Here is a 16,789-nt window from a genome sequence, read left to right as displayed (position 1 = left end):
CCTAAACATTAAGATTTACAAGTTGTGCATTGTTATTTTAATTCTGCATTTCACTCACGTCACATTGATAGAGATGTGTTGAGATGTTCTCCTCCCCAGCTCGTTCTCAGCTGCACAGTAATACTCTCCAGAGTCAGAGGACTGGATGGACCTGAAGACAAGCTGTGCTTCTTCACTGAGAGCTTTGACGTTTACATTCTCCTTGTACCAGGTATAATTAGCTGCTGGGTTAGCATCACTGCTGCAGTTCAGAGTCACTGAACTGCCCTCCATGATGTCACCAGAGGGACTCACTGACACAGAGGGAGGCTTTAGAACATCTGGAGGAGAACACATTTAAATGTAGAAGAAAATATTAGATGCACAATGAGAAGCAGCGGTTGATTCCTCTGTGGACAGCACATTTTGTTACACAGTGCAGAAAACTCACGCAGTGAAGGTGAGATGAAAGTCTCATGTCCTTTCAAAGCACAAGAGATGTTGTCTCCGGGATAAAACTGGTCCTTATAAGACGAACTTTCCTCTGTCATGATTTTCACTCCATTGTTGAACCAGATGTAGGAAACTTGACCAGCTGGACCGCAGCTGCTGTGACACTTCAGCTCTGCCTGTGTATAAAACTGGTGGACTTTTCTTCTGGTCACCTGCACCTGCAGAGCTGGATATGTGAGGAAGAACCCACAAGGTCATGAAAGAATACAAACCCCTTTGTTTTTGTTTTTTTCAAAGCCTGGCAACCCCAAAATATATTTATATTAATGCTGACTCACTAATCATTAATAAAGCATTTCAGCTTAAAACCAGTTTAAGGTTGCCTAATAAGGTTTTTATTGAACTGTGTTGCAGTGAATATCAGTTTGTGTTGATCAGTACCTGTGACAGTCAGAGTTGTTCCAGGTAAACTACTCTTCCATTCAAAGCTTCCTGCTCTGAATTTGAAGTGATACTGAGCTGAATCACTATCTGTCAGGTTAGTGATTCTCAGAGTGGAGCGTCCTCCCTCTGTTTTAACCTGAACACGACCTGCGTAATGGGAGTCTTTTCTGAGGTCCTCAGGCTGTGAGGGACTCTTCCACTGATGACTACGATCAGGATTGAACCAGAAATTTGATGTGACATAATAAACGTGACTGCTGTACGTGCAGGAAATGTCCACTGACGAGCCTTTGACAGCACAGATGCTTCTGTGAGTGTACGTCACTCTGTAGCAGGTTTGACCACGGACACCTGAAAGATAAAACAATATATTGCACATTTTATCATTTCATCTTGGCAAAGCCCATCAACTTAAGGCACATATTTAGAAATACCATAAAGAAGTGTGCGCCCTGTATTTTTAAAGCAAAGAGGGAAATTAGAACACACAAACTCGTTGGACAATAGAGTGTCTAGTAAGAATCATGTCTAGAAAGCATTTAAGATAGGATTAAACCAGCTGGGGCATATTTTGACTGTCCAGACCATGTAACGTGAATCATTGGCCAGTCTGAGACAAACATCTGAGCAGGCATTGCTCTTTCAGTGGTATCATATCCTGCTCTTTCTCTGAGGGACGTCATGAGGCTGGCTGACAGAGTGAGGACGAAAAGAAAAAGTTCAAACACTCAGTCGCCACCTCAAGACTTATCAGATTATTTTACATTTTGAAAAGTAAGCTCTTTAGTTTCTAATCAAGCAGAGGAGACAGGGAAAAAATTCAGCACATCTAAAATTCCTAAAGGGCATCAGTGAACTCACACACTGGAGGAGAGGGCACATCCTCGCGTCCTCTGAGAGCACAGGAATAACTGTCTCTTTGATTTAAGTTAACTGGATAAGAAACAGATGTTTGTCCTGAAATGTGCTGTCCGTTCAGATACCAGCGGTAGGAAGAATGATGCTGCAGATGACAACTGCTGAGACACGTCAGCTTTGACCACCAACTTGATGAAGATGTCTTTATGAGCACCTGCAGATCTGGAGCTTTAAAGAAAGAAAGGACATAATTCTTCCTTATTAAATACAAGGATTGCAAGTAAATACATGAAGTCAAAATAACAGATACAGTTCAAATAAAAAAAAAAGGGGTGGGTACACAAAGTCATGCAGTCAGTATCAGTTGTACAGGACTGCTCTGGAATATATATCATCAGTACCTATGACAGTCAGAGTTGTTCCAGGTAAACTGCTCCTCCATTCAAAGCTTCCTGCTCTGAATTTGAAGTGATACTGAGCTGAATCGCTCTCTGTCAGGTCAGTGATTCTCAGAGTGGAGCGTCCTCCCTCTGTTTCAAGGACCTGAACACGACCTGCATACTGGGAGTCTTCTCTGAGGTCCTCAGGCTGTGAGGGATTCTGCCACTGACGACTACGATCAGGACTGAACCAGAACTTTGATGTGACATCATCACTGTGACTGCTGTACGTGCAGGAAATGTCCACTGACGAGCCTCTGAATGCACAGATGCTTCTGTGAGTGTAAGCGACTCTGTTACAGGATTGACCACCGACACCTGAAAGATTTTTAAGCAGAGCTGTCACAACTGCATCTTCCACAGCAGTAACAGAGCAGGTTGTATTATTGCCAGCAGAAGACAGCAGAAGTGATCTTGTAGATTTTTTTTTTTTTTCTTTTTTTTGTAGATTTTTCAATGCAAAAAAAGAAACACAGAAAGGGGAAGTGTGCCCATTTGTATTTAATCCTCCTGCAGTCATTGGACAGTCCAGCAGGTTAAATGTGTTCTGTCAGTGGAAGTCTGGAATAAACTCACACTTTGAGGGAGAAGGAAAATCCTCATGTCCTTTTAGGGCGCAGGAGTAGCTGTCTGCAGGATGAATGTGGGCCAAATATGAAGACGTCGCTTCCTGAATTTTCTGCCCATTCTTGTACCATATGTAGGAAGCCTGATCAGGATGACAGCTGCTGTGACACTTCAGCTCTGTCCTCATACCACCCTCTTGGCTTATCGATCTGATCACCTGCACCTGTAGATCTGGATTTGTAAGCAGGGAACAGAAGTATGATTTCTATTCATACACACATTCACACCAAGACACCTTCATCGTGCCTGGATGTTCATTATTGCCCCTTTGGAACAATCTAATCTTAAAGATGCGTTCAATCGCATCTGCTGGTCCTCATTCAGCCAGGACACAGCCCAAATGTGAACTTCAGATCAAGTGGTATCAAGTGGTCACTGAGCAGTTAGAAGTTCATGTGAAGGCTTGCAGGTGCATCACTCACAGCCGTCTGAACACCGCAACAAAACCAGTCTGCAGAAAGCTCAGGGAAGCTCTCCGCATCAAACGCCAGCGGTCGTGCTTGAACTGAGACAAGGGTTACCGTCGTCCCCCAGTATCCGACCACTTGCTACTATCATGTGACCAAAAGTTCACATTCAAGCCGAAGGTCATTCATAACTGGACCTCTGAGCTCAGATTTTCTTCAGCACTATTTCCTTGATTTTTGAAATAATCAAATGAAGACGTTACCTGTGACAGACAAGGTGACTCCAGGTGAACCAATATAGGTTTGATCTGGTCGGTTTATTTTTAACCTGAACATGTACACAGCTGAGTCTCCGTCTCTCACGTCTGCGATTCTCAGAGTGCAGTTGTTGCCCTCACAGTAATACCGCACACGACCTGCATACTCCGAATCTGCTCTCAGATGATTACTCGTTCTTGTCGACCATGTTCTTTGTTCAACTGTAGTTGCAGGGTTTTTTGTTGATGGGTATGTGTACGTGCAGCGTATTTCCACTGTGGATCCTTCTAAGGCGCAGATCTGAGCAGAAGTGTAAGTCACTCGCCAGCCATTCCTACCCTGTGCCACTGCAACACAGAGCACATCAGAGACAACAGTCGGTTTCATCCAACTGAACAACAAATCTTGATGTTTCGTCAAGGTGCAGCTGCAAAACACATTAGATTTTCATCCTATGACACTCTGCATTTTGATAACTGAGGTCTATTTGCTGCTTCCACATTAGTTTTTCTGTTAACAGAGCTGCCCTCTGTGGACTTTAGGGTCAGGACTGCCACATACAATTGTGCAGTACTCTTATACACACTTTGCTTTCACACATAATCCTCCCCTTCATGTATGTATATACAGTTTCATATATGTATCGAGTGTTTTTTACATCTAAATTTATTTTCTTATATCCAGACTAGTGCTCTCATTGCTGATCTCACCTGTTTTCTCGTCCAACACTTTTCATTGTACCGCTGAACCTGTGTTAACCTACGCACGACCCATAGAGCTGAAACTGAAACAGTTACCTGAAGATACAGATGTGTACTCATTAGCAGAGCGGCAAGAACACAACATCTAATTGAGCGTACTGTGCCCTCACAGCCTGAAGACTTTGAATTCCCCAGCTGAACTTGCCAAGTTTGAACTCCCAAGTGCAGGACGAGAGCAGTCATCACCAGCAGACTTACCTTCATCTAAGACGTGATTGATTTTTTAATGTCTACCCGTACTGTCGTTAAAGGGAAAGCAAATTATTTTCTATACTTCAAGTAAAAGATAGAGACGGATTCAGGCGACTCTGAAGTGAAGTGGGCTAAATGCCCTACAATGTAAATGTTCATGCACATTACCTGGCATAGAGAGAAGGAAGACAACAAATCCACTCGCTGCTGCAGCTGTTAAACGCCTAACTGCTCCCGTCATCTCTGTGTGGCTTAAAGAACAATGAAACACATCGGAAAGGTCATTAACGTACATAAGATATCTATTAGTCACATCAAACATTGGTACTACTTACAAGTCAGAGAGAAACTGTCTTGAACTGTAAAGTTCCTCTGCGGTCAGGAGAGTCAGCAGGAGATCGAAAAACACACAGTTAAAATACCAGACTTCCTTCCTCATTATATTATAAACATGCATGGTCAACCAGATGGCTGTAAATGACTGTAAATGGCCATGAATATGACTTGTTTGTTGTTTTGCAGGCTCATTTGATCTAATCTGTGAGGCAATAATACAAAAGCATTATCAAAACAGCAAATACCTCTTAGTGCAAGAAAAGAAAATATTAGATTATGACATTCATCAGGGTGGTCCCTGAACACAACATGCACATGATGATGGTAACACTATATTGATGATGAGAGAAGAAAAGCAGATGCGCAGTGTCACAAGAGAAATGGATAATTATTTCTGTTGTTGATGTGAAAGACAAGTCAGTGTGTTGAAGTTAGTTTTGTGTGGACGAGCTCACAGTGACGAAGAAGGCTGATCTAGATTCATGACAGCTACAAACACGCAAAACTGGATGAACTGCAGACTCGAGTTTGTCTCAGCAAGCAGCTTTCACAAAGACTGCATTCTGACACTGCAATGCAAGCCAGTTTTTTTTTGGTGAGTGAGCTAATAACCGAGAAGCTAAGACCTCATTCAGTTTGTGAAGGAGCACCAGGCAAAATGAAAAAGCTCCAAAGTGTCTGTTCTTCTGGAATAATTCATGGAGATGAAGGAAAACCTGATGTGGAAACTCAGTGACAGCAAGTGTCTTCTTTGGCCTTCACGGTGGACATTAACACGAAGCTCTCAGAGCTGAACCTCAAGCTCCAGCCAGCTTCTCAAGCTTCTCACTTCAAATGTGAAGTGAAATTGAAGCCGTGACAAGTGCAGCTGGAAAGAGGAAACACTGCATGTTCCTACTGTGCAAGAACAAAAGCCTGCTATGACATCTGAACATGCTGCTGAGTGTGAAAGCTCCTTCAGGCGTTTGGAGAGAGGTTTCAGGACATGAAAAGGAAAGAAAAGGAACTGAACATGTCTCCTACGCCTTTTAATGTGGAACCAGCTAGAAACATGAAATCACTGAGAAGCAAAGCGACCTCCTTTTGAGAGCAGCCCCTTTCAAAACTGACTCTAAAAACTCAGTTCTGTTCAAAACTGACTGACCCAAACCTGGAAAACCAGCTGTGAGTAGCATCATCATCATCATCATCATCTCTACTGTATGCCATCAGAACGCTTGCCAAAGAGAAGCAGTTCCAGCCTTTGCAGAGGTTAGTGTGTATATGCCTTCAATAATTCAGTATGGCCCTCGAAGAAAAAGGCCCTTGATAGGAAAAAGGTTCCCCACCACCGATCCAAAGAGAGGAAGTCAATGCAGGCACAGTTCAATACATGAAAGAAAGCCTGTCAATCCGCTCAGCTGTCAAGAACTTTACCAAGTTCCTGAAGAGGCAACATGATGAGACGCTGAAGCTAAAGATTTAAAGATGTACTGCATTAATGATGGCTGTAAAAAGTCATACATTGCTGTGGGAGCAGGACAGGAAAACCTCAGTGAGCAGGACTACACACTTCACCCACCTTGCTCAGTGTGACTGTAGTAGCAGTCAGTCTGCCTTTACTGCCTCGGGACTCTGTTTCCAGTGTCTTTATTTCAGCTGAACACACACAGTCCTTCTGCTCCGCCTGGGACAGACTAACTCTCACACTTTGCTAAGTTCCTCTGCTGGACTATGTCCCCTCAAAATCAAGCAATACATACCATCATCACAGGTGTTGACGTGAGCTGTGAGAATTTCAACAAAATTTTTATTCCAGCAAAACAGATATAATACAAAACAGAATAAGGAAAACATGTAAATAAATGCAAGTCGTAGAAATAACTAAAAAAAAAAATATATACACAGAAATAAGAGGAATGTACTTCACAGGATCTGTTTTCTATCAGTACAATATGTCTCTTCACTACCATCTAGTGCCAGCTGAGTTAAAGTGCAACCACATCACCTACACTGCATGTTCCTCTCCATCAGCCCAATGAGCCTTTGAACAGCAAATTTATATTGGGATTAGGTGTCTCATACAGAACTGCAGAGACGTCTAAAGGCTCAAGTTATAAAAACGTTAAAAAAGTAGAAACAGGCAACTTTTCAACCCCCCTTAGCATTTCCAAGTGCTAGCTGACCACTTTCATTTTCCTCAGAGCAGCAACTACGAGCAGCACATGACACACTGTATTTGGTAAGTGAAGCCCTCATCATTTTATATGGAGTAATAACATAGTTTGAGTACTGCTTCGCGCAAACAAGTAACTGCAGCAGGGGTCGACACGAGTTCGTTCATTCATTTAGACCATAATCGTACCTGGTGACAAACAGCACCGCCCAGTGAAAGCGAGGCTTTAGGGAACCAATCTAAATGATGCTGGTGTCATTACTGTGTGCAATCAACATTTCCTTCCTAATGACACATTAAATTAATCCCCTTGTGGAGTATTTGACCACTAGTGGCTTTGTGGAGCGATGTTTGATCATAAACTAAGCAGTGAACAAAGATTTTGACCTGATGGTGGACGGCTAAAGTAGTTCTAAGTTATCCTGGGGGGATACGAATATCTGTACTAAATATCAGGCTCATCCAACAGTAGACGAGACGTTTTACGATTCCAGTGACAGATGATGAGTCAGGGAATCCCTGGAGTCATTAGTATTTAAAATGTAAATTTTTTTGACAATTCAGGTAATAATCCTCCACACTGTCACATAAATACAAAGAGATTAGACAGACTAGAGATTCATTCAACAGTTTTGTTAACTGTACTGTACAAAGCAGCTGGATCCTCCCCAGATTCTGGACCTCTTGTTCTGAGAGGGGAGAAAAAAAAAAAAAGGGAAAAAAAAAAAAGAAAAAAAAAAATCAGGGGATCCTGAAGATATAATATCAACTAATGCAAAGAGGGTGAAAATGTATAAAAATAGTTAACTGCACTGGCAATGAAAGTGTTCCAATACCTCATCATCAGTTCTAAATGCATGAAGTTTTTGAGAGGAGCCGCTCACCTCGGGGGAGTACCAGCGCTGTTGAATTTGACGGCAGCGTACTCAACGACTTCCTCCTGCTCGTGTCTGCGGGGTCCAGGTCTGACGTTGCAGTACACAGGATCTTGGTTCTCGGTGAAGTGGACAGTGGCGTAGTAAAGGTCCTCCTGGTCCTCTGACTGATTGGGTAGACACTGGAAAGACAACAAGACTTCTCCATTTTACATCTGCAGCCATGTCGCCTGCTTAGAGCAGGTCTCACTTGTTCCAGCTGTAGACCTGCTGGTACGCTGCCAGTGCTGAGTAAAATAATCTTCAATCGAATGCTGGATTATTTCAGTAAAAACGGACTGCTTACATTAGCTCAGCACGCTAACAGACCTGGGCACTCTGCGAGCACACATGACTGATCAGAGGTGAACACAAAGTGTGACAGGAAACCAGCTGGGGCCTGTTTTTGTGCTTCACCGACTCCAGTGGAGCTGAGAGAGAAAGAACCTACAGATTGAGCTGCATAATATTACTAAATCGGTGAAAATGTGTGAACTACTGAACACTGCTTTAACTAAACGTACTGTATTTAGCAGCAGAAATGATCTCATAGATGTTAATTAATCAGTATGAGAGCTGTTCTGGTACCTCTTTGTTGGTGTTTTCCATTTATGTTTTTGGTGTTTTTGCATCAACTATGGTTTAAGTGCTTTTTCTGTAGTTATTTTATATGTTTTCTGATCTTTATGCTTTGTTCACACTGCATTTCTGCTCTTCATGACACACTGGGATTTGAATTTTTGTTGACGTATCAGTAACGCCCACAGGGAGCCTAGCGACCGCTCTGTGGAATCTGTGGATAAAGAATATTGCCACATTGCCTCTGACATGATGCATGAAGTGTCATCATTACTGTTTGTCCTTTGTCATTTTTGACCGTTTGCAAAGATTCAAGAATGTGTGTTTCATGGATTATGAAGGGCAGACGCTGGGAGGGAGAGTGGACACACGCATGCACATCAGTTGCATGCTTCAGATAACCGCAAGGAGCAGATGTTCATTTAGAACACGTCGGGCGATGATTGACACGCGGCTGTGGCTCAGGAGGTCGAGCAGGTCCACTGATCACAGGGTTGGTGGTTTGATCCCCATCTCTGCCTCTCCACATGAGCCTGAACCCCAAATTACTGAGGAACCAGAACAGGAGTCAGGAGTTTACACTCGTCGCTCACCTCTTCCCTGCTGCCCGGTCTGTCTCCAGGCTCGGATGACCGCTTGGCAGCCCTGTTTTTTCTGGTTGGGAGAGTTCATTAAAAATACACACATTAATCACTGAATTGTCAAACTGACTACTAAAAAGACTCACTTTCAGGTACTCAATGTACAACGCTTTTGTAATCCGCTCACCTTATGAGAAGGTAGACAGAGAGCCATATGATAGCCAGGAGAACAGCAGGGGTTGCTCCAATGACTGCTGATTTCCAGCCTCCTTGGAAACCTGTGATGAAATAAAAAATCAATTTGGGTGTTTTCAGTCAGGTGTTGCATGGCAGTTCCATAGACTGATACCACTGTCTGTTTGGTGTTTCAGTGCAAAGGCGCGAGTAGAGGTGCAAACAAATGGGAGTTTCAGACACTCGGCCCTTTTGAAATAAGAGCCACTGCACCCCTGTGAACCAAACGTTGTGCTAGATGTTGTGCTAGTGTGAAATAGCATGCATTTGTACACAACATGTACACAAACAAACAAAAGCACAGATCGCACAGGTCAAAGTGAAACCAGGAAGTCATTCTGAAAACCTGTGACGGATGTTTCAGTATGACTAATAACTGCACTGTTAGCTTCGGTTGTCTCTTGCGAGTAAGTTTTAATCAGGGGGTTTGTTGAAATCATGTCTGATCATTTGACTGCTCGTCTTTCCTGCCCTGTCTGACTTCTTTTTAGTGATGTTATCATCTGCTGAGATTTCAGCAATTAGAGACCGCAAATGTTTTTGTTTTTTTTTTTTAAATGGACAACTTGTGTCCTCTGAGATTTAGATATCGACTCCCAAGACTATAATGCCTCCCTCCAATTCACAAGGAATCCCCAGCTGCTCCTTCACACGTGACATTGACACGTGTAAATGAAGTGAAAAACTTACCTGCCACTACACTGAGATGCACAGTGGAGTTATGACGTCCTCTTTTGTTTTGAGCTTCACAGGAATAATTCCCACTGTGTTCAGCTCTGGCGTTAGTAATGGTGAAGTTCTGTCCTGATGCTTTTGGTGAGTCTTCATTCTCCTTGTACCAGGTATAAATAGCTTCGGGATTAGCATCACTGCTGCAGCTCAGAGTCACTGAACTGCCCTCCATCATCTCACCAGAGGGACTCACTGACACAGAGGGAGGCTTTGGAGCATCTGGTAAGCAATGGAACAATATGCATGGAGACATATTCTATCACTATGAGCATGCGCGATTTGAAAGGACTTTTCTATCATGAAAAATAAAATGTGACTTACACCAAACATCTAAAAAAAGAAGTGAAGACGTGATGTTTCCATATTGGTTCTCAGATGTGCAGTAGTAGTTCCCTCTGTGTTTGGAGCTGATGGAGGTTAAGTGGTAACTTCCTTCAGGTCCTTCAAGCAGCTTTTGGCTCTTGTTGTACCAGGTATATTTAGCTGCAGGGTTAGCATCACTGCTGCAGGTCAGAGTCACTGAACTGCCCTCCACTATCTCACCAGAGGAATTCACTGACACGGAGGGAGACTTTGGAGCATCTAGAAGACAATATGTACAGAGACAATCCATCACAATATAATTGCAGGGTTATACTCATATACAGGAAACCAGACGATGAACTGCTGGGAAGGCCTTCAAAGGGGGAGGAGAAAAATGTCTGATCATCTTATCTCATGCTCTTATTAGTTTTAAATTGTGTGCTAAGCACTACTCAATGTCATGCAGACGTGCTAGAAGTTTGGTGACCCACATTGAACATCTACAAAAAGAAGTGAAGAGTTTATGTTTCCATAATTGTTCCCAGACATGCAGTAGTAGTTCCCTCTGTCCTTGGAGCTGATGGAGGTGAAGTGGTAACTTCCTTCTGGACCTTGATGCATCTTTAGGCTCTTGTTGTACCAGGTGTAAGTAGCTGCTGGGTTAGCATCACTGCTACAGTTCAGAGTCACTGAACTGCCCTCCATGATCTCACCAAGGGGACTCACTGACACAGAGGGAAGCTTTGGGGGATCTATATGGATGAATACAGACCAACATCAGTTGACTGTGCATTGATATAGTGGCTCATATTGTTTTTAAACACTTTGCTGCATGTTTGGAAGGATGTGGACTGTTGAAGGTCTACATCTGCTGCAGCTGCTCAGTGGACCACAGCAGCAGGCTGTGAAACTGAAGGGAACTTCAGGTAAAATCATCTTGTTTTGTTGAAGGGATCCTCCAGAAAGTTGGAGGACTCACAATAAACAGATTTAATGATCGAAACTGAAGCAGCAGAGGACGAAATACCCTGACCTGTACTCCATAAACTGGTTCAAACTCCAAAACACACTGGATCCTACATTTCCCATAACGCCATTAAACAGCATCCTTCTTTAGACGCCTGTGCCTCCTCTACATCAACTGTTTTTAACCCTCACAGCTCTGTTTGTAATGCAGGCTCCGTGTTGAAAATGTTAGTTGAAAGAGCAAAGAATGTGACAGTGTGAGTTCTGTTTAGCTTAAAGCCTGCATTTTACTCACATTTCACATCAATAGAGATGTGTTGAGATGTTCGTCCCAGCTTGTTCTCAGCTGCACAGTAATACTCTCCAGAGTCAGAGGACTGGATGGACCCGAAGACAAGCTGTGCTGCTTTAATGAGAGCTTTGACGTTTATATTCTCCTTGTACCAGGTATAACTAGCTGCTGGGTTAGCATCACTGCTACAGTTCAGAGTCACTGAATTTCCCTCCACGATCTCACCAGAGGGACTCACTGACACAGAGAGAGACTGTGGCGCATCTGAAGGAGAAAAAACATTAACTTCAATGTTATTCTAAAAAGTAGGGACACTGTGTAAAACATAACTGAAACAGGAGGCAATCACTAACAAGCAAATGTTTTACATTCAGTGAAGAAATCCTCCCCTACTGTATGAAATATGTTGTTTAAAGCATAAATAAAAACAGAATGCACTCATTGGCACAGTTTCACAAAGTGTTCCTGAGCTCATGTAGTAATACTCTTTATCCAATCATGTGTTCACAAAGTGGTGAAACTCGCTCCATCCTCGCTTTTGAAAGACTGAGCCTTTCCAGGATGCCCCTTTCAGACCCAATCATGACACTCTCACCTGTTACCAATGAACCTGTTTACCTGTGGAATGTTCCGAACAGGTGTTTTTGGAGCATTTCACAACTTTCCCAGTCTTTTGCTGCTTCTGTCCCAACTTGATTACGCAGGCACACACGTGCAACAAGGCAGACTGTGTGTATGTTGTGCAGTGCACTAGCTAATATGATGATGGCTTCATGTTAGTGGAGGACTGTGGAGTAAACTCACACACTGGAGGAGAGCGAGAGGCCTCATATCCATCTACAGCACAGGAATAGTTGTCTGCACTGGCGACATTGACTGAATACGAGTCAGATGTCTGCCCCCGAATTTTCCTTCCATTCTTGTACCAGGCGTAGTGAAGATGACCAGGCAGGCGGTAACTGCTGTGACACGTCATCTGTACCCAGTTAGAAAACTTGTGGACCTGAAAGCTGACCACCTGCACCTGCAGATCTGAATATGTGAACAAGGAACAGAAGTCTTCATTTTACACTGAACTGTCAGCATATAAACACATAACTAACCTTCATGAGATGTTGAACAGTAAATCAATAAATGTTCAGATGAAAATCTTACCTGCGACGGTCAAAGTGACTCCAGGGTCACCAGTATATTTCCCATCTGGTTGGTCTGTTGTGAATCTGAACTTGTACTCAGCTGAGTCGCTGTCTTTCAGGTCTGTGATTGTCAGAGTGCAGCTTTTCTGATGACAGTCATACTTCACACGTCCTAAATATTCTGGCTCTGTTTTCAGATCCACATAATCATTATCTATACTTATAAACCAGAATTTTTTCAGAACTGTGTTAACTGTAGGTGGGTGTCTGTAGGTGCAGCGTATTTGTACTGTTGATCCTCTTGAGGCATAGATCTGAGGAGGAGTGCACCTCACTTCCCAACCACTGTGGCCCTGTACCACTGCAACACAAGAAGACATTAGACGCCACAATCAGATTTGGAACAACATCAGAGAACGGACATGTTTTTACAGTATTTCTGTAGAACTGCATTTAAAAAACAACTATTTCCAGAGGGGTCAACGCGTTTGCCACAGACGACCACAAACAGTCTGAATTTTTTCATTTCTTATTAAAGGTTTTAAAAGGGAGGAACACAGAGAAATCGCTCACTAAGGGCATTTACGTACTCATCTCAGTAACTGAGAATATAGTCATTTATCAGATTATTTTTACTTTAATAACGTCAAACTCATGGTTCCCCCCCTTTTCTTGGCAGAAACGGTCTTCCATACTTGAAGTATTAAGTCTCTTAAGAAGGACACACAGGGCTAACTCATGTGAGCAGGTTGGTATATTACAATGTTGTGAATATTCAAGAGAAAGAAATGCACTGACACCGACTCGAGGAAGTCTGTGAAATAAAGTGATTTAAAGTCATTTTACATGATCACTGTTGTCATGATATTGATTTGCAAGCTATCCTTCTTAATAAAACCGAAATATGTAGTTTTGGTGAAACGATGAAAGAAGACCTGAAATGAAAACTTAATTACATAGAAGCAGTAATATGCCTGGCTACAGTCCACTGTGTGAGGGAGATGAGGGAGCAGAATGACTCCCGCTAATTTGCATCTGCCTCGTCAGACTCCCCCCCTCCTCCCCAAAATGTGACTTCCTCATTAGCAAAGGCGTTTTGTACATCTGTGGGGATGAACCATTCAAGAATGCGTCCGATAATTTATTTCTCTCCCCCGCAACCCCAACACTGAAATTTACAGCCTCAGTGGGGGAAAATGATACTGAGAGATTTTATGTGGAAATCCACAAACTGCTGTGGGCTGACAGTCCAGATACGGGCATTTACACACACAGGAAGGGGGACTGAGTGCACCTTAAATATCCAACATTTGATGTTACAGTCAAGGGTTTAACGAAGGCAACATACATCACTTTACAGGTCAAATCTGGGAAAACAGTGATCTGAGAATGACTGAATGACTGAATTAAATGTTTCCTCTTAAACTCACTTTGAGTTCTTCTGACTGTAAATGCCTGAAGTGTAAATAGTCTACAACATAAAGGTAGATATACTGTACCTGTTCCAGTGAGGAGAAGAACCAGGAACCCACCAGCTGCTGTAGTTAAACTCATAGCTGCTCCTCTCATGTCTCTGTGTGACTGAAACGTGCCTGCAGGTGAAGATAGTACTGCAGGTAGTAGTAGTAGTATTAGTAGAGCAAGTCCAGTCAGATCAAGAAGGCATTTCTCTAATGTGTAAGAAGATTGTCTAATAAGATCTGAAAGCAGCAGACAGAAGCCAAGTTATTAAAAATACCCCAAACTTCCTTCCTCTTTACACCATTTGCATGCATGATGAGACAGAAGATTTCACTTCAAACGAAGAAGTAATTTCGTTGTTTCTGCAACTCTGGACTTCTTAATTTAATCCACTAACACAATGAAAACCATTTAAATGGAGACCTTTTTTTTTATGTGCGGGCAAAGTTTAGGAGTCACTAAACAGGAGTGACACACGTAACACTTCAACGCATCACTTCACAGCTGCAGTGCATGTCAACACAGGAAACACTGCCTCCACACCATGAGTGTAATATTCAGTCTATAAAGTGGTTTATTCAAATATTGATCAAATGCAGATAAAAAGTGAAGTAAAAATAACAGATTTAATTGATTCCATGTGGAAATTCACATGTTGCAACAACACAACAGACAGGTTAAGAGGTCCAGATATTGAATTATTTGAAAGGATTAAAACAAAAAGAAGGAAATGAGCAACCCAATCACCAGAATAAATGCTGGTATTAAACATTTCTACGAACCATGAATATGTAACCTTTACGACAATGCCTGGTTAGGGTCTGCTTTGGTTTAGACACAAAAACCACGTGGTTAGTGTGAGGAAAAGCTTATGTCTTGAAATACCTGATTTAGTCACCACAAACACAGCTTGAACAGCGGTCTGCTGCTTGGAAGTCATACCGCCACCATCCATGCCTGTAATCTGAACTACGTCACTTTGATACCTATGGTCGAAACCCTGGTAAGTACCTGTGGTTTGCAAAAGTACGGTACCAACATTTTACTCTTGCAACTGAGATGGCATTAAAAATCTGCGTAGGATATATCCATTGCAATACCCCGGAGTCTGGGGTGGGGAGCCTTTTTCCTGTCCAGGGCCATTTCAGTTTTTATAACATCCTTCGAGGGCCATTCTACATTAATGAACACATGAACGCATATACACACTAACCTCTGCAAAGGCCACAACTGCTTCTCTTTGAAGAGGCATCTGATGGCAGATGGTAGTGATGATGATGATGATGATGATGATGATGATGCTACTCGCAGCTGGTTTTCCAGGTTTGGGTCAGTCATTCGTGAGTGGAACAGAGTCACTTCTGCTCACAGTTGGATGCTGTCCCAAACAAAGATGCAAACTTCAGGATGTGAACACAGTTTATGAAACTGGAGCAGATGGAGGTTGTTGCAGCTTTTGGGCTCGTTGATTCGCAGCTCAATGATCTCATGTTTCCAGCCGTCAACCACATCAGCTGGTCCCACATTAAAAGGCGTAGGAGACATGTTCAGTTCCTTTTCATGTCCTGAAATCTCTCTCCAAACGCCTGAAGGAGCTCTCACACTCAGCAGCATGTTCAGATGTCATAGCAGGCTTTTGTTCTTGCACAGTAGGAAAATGCGGTGTTTCCTCTTTCCAGTTGTACTTGTCACGGCTTTAATTTCACTTCAGATGATTTCACCTTTGAAAGCAGAGAGCTGATAGGCTGGCTGGAGCTTGACGGTTTGTGGTAATGTCCACCATGAAGGCCAAATTAGACAGACACTCGCTGTCACTGAGTTTCCACATCAGGTTTTCCTTCATCTCCATGAATTATTCCACACAAACAGACGTCACAGGTTTACTTTGACGCTAGCAGCTATCAGCAACAAGCCACTCCTTCACAAATTCTCCTTCTGAATGAGGTTTTCAGCTTCTTAGCCATTAGCTCACTTACTACAAAACGTGCCTGTGTAACAGTTTCTCTGTGAGAGTGTGTGCTCTGTGAAAGCTGCTTGTTGGGTATCCAAACTCCACTGAGTAGCGTTAATTTTATCCATCTGTCCTCACAACTAACTGTTTGTAGCTGTCATGACTCTTGAGATTAGCCTTGTTCATCTCGTCCACACAAACTAACCTAGACACACTGGTTTGTCTTTTACTTCAACGACAAAAAAACATTGTTTGCCCTTTTCTTTTTCAAAGTGCGCCACTCCACATCTAATTTACTTACTTAACAGCCGCCATGATGCTTCGACGTCATATCACCCGCGACGCTTGTGTTGGGTTCAGGGACCACTCGGAAGAATGTGCGGTCTACAATTTTTATGATATTTTCTTTATCACGAAAAAAGTCATTGCTTTTTTGTATTTATGAATTGCCGAACGGTCTCGCAGGCCGTATATGAACCAGAGGCTGGACATTCCCCAGCCTTTCCCAAGTCCAATCAAGTAATGACTCATATTTGAAGTCCATTATTATGAACACCTTGTCTGAAGGGGTCATGTGTTTTAGCTTCAGCCTGACTTTTTTCTAACTGCTGTTTAATTTATCACCATGTTTTTATTTTGGTTTATCACTTTCAGTTCTACTTTCAATGACACAGATTTTGGAAATCACTTTAGCCACTTCCCCTGAACTAAAAGTGGCACCATATTACAT

General features: G+C 42.7%; 2 protein-coding genes and 1 long non-coding RNA gene across 3 annotated transcripts; all 3 read right to left on the bottom strand.

Annotated features, from left to right (window-relative positions):
- Positions 1-54: 54 nt before the first annotated feature.
- LOC143319034 (uncharacterized) lies at positions 55-4,660 on the bottom strand. Its single transcript, XM_076727593.1, has 8 exons — positions 4,588-4,660; positions 3,472-3,813; positions 2,751-2,972; positions 2,136-2,492; positions 1,738-1,962; positions 874-1,227; positions 431-658; positions 55-320 (listed from the first exon to the last, which is right to left on the bottom strand). The coding sequence occupies exons 1-8, from the start codon at positions 4,658-4,660 to the stop codon at positions 55-57; spliced, it is 2,067 nt and encodes a 688-aa protein (XP_076583708.1).
- Positions 4,661-6,513: 1,853 nt separating this feature from the next.
- LOC143320010 (uncharacterized) lies at positions 6,514-9,057 on the bottom strand. Its single transcript, XR_013077111.1, has 3 exons — positions 8,997-9,057; positions 7,795-7,967; positions 6,514-7,599 (listed from the first exon to the last, which is right to left on the bottom strand). It is a non-coding gene; the product is annotated as an uncharacterized LOC143320010 (long non-coding RNA).
- Positions 9,058-10,724: 1,667 nt separating this feature from the next.
- LOC143319032 (B-cell receptor CD22-like) lies at positions 10,725-14,343 on the bottom strand. Its single transcript, XM_076727589.1, has 5 exons — positions 14,147-14,343; positions 12,667-13,008; positions 12,316-12,543; positions 11,515-11,775; positions 10,725-11,005 (listed from the first exon to the last, which is right to left on the bottom strand). The coding sequence occupies exons 1-5, from the start codon at positions 14,214-14,216 to the stop codon at positions 10,725-10,727; spliced, it is 1,182 nt and encodes a 393-aa protein (XP_076583704.1). The 5' UTR covers positions 14,217-14,343.
- Positions 14,344-16,789: the final 2,446 nt, after the last annotated feature.

The sequence above is a fragment of the Chaetodon auriga genome, chromosome 4 (assembly GCF_051107435.1).
Source record: "Chaetodon auriga isolate fChaAug3 chromosome 4, fChaAug3.hap1, whole genome shotgun sequence".
Lineage (NCBI taxonomy): Eukaryota > Metazoa > Chordata > Actinopteri > Chaetodontiformes > Chaetodontidae > Chaetodon > Chaetodon auriga.
The sequence above is the reverse complement of the archived record's forward strand: the minus strand, read 5'-3'. Positions and strand labels throughout refer to the sequence as shown.

Coding starts and splice junctions, on each gene's coding strand:
- LOC143319034 (XM_076727593.1), bottom strand. CDS start 4,660: ATGACGGGAGCAGTTAGGCGTTTAACAGCTGCAGCAGCGAGTGGATTT. Junction 1,963..2,135: donor AACAACTCTGACTGTCATAG/GTACTGATGATA, acceptor CTTTCTTTAAAG/CTCCAGATCTGCAGGTGCTC. Junction 321..430: donor TTTCATCTCACCTTCACTGC/GTGAGTTTTCTG, acceptor GTTCTCCTCCAG/ATGTTCTAAAGCCTCCCTCT.
- LOC143319032 (XM_076727589.1), bottom strand. CDS start 14,216: ATGAGAGGAGCAGCTATGAGTTTAACTACAGCAGCTGGTGGGTTCCTG. Junction 13,009..14,146: donor TCTTCTCCTCACTGGAACAG/GTACAGTATATC, acceptor CTTGTGTTGCAG/TGGTACAGGGCCACAGTGGT. Junction 11,776..12,315: donor CTCTCGCTCTCCTCCAGTGT/GTGAGTTTACTC, acceptor TTTCTCCTTCAG/ATGCGCCACAGTCTCTCTCT.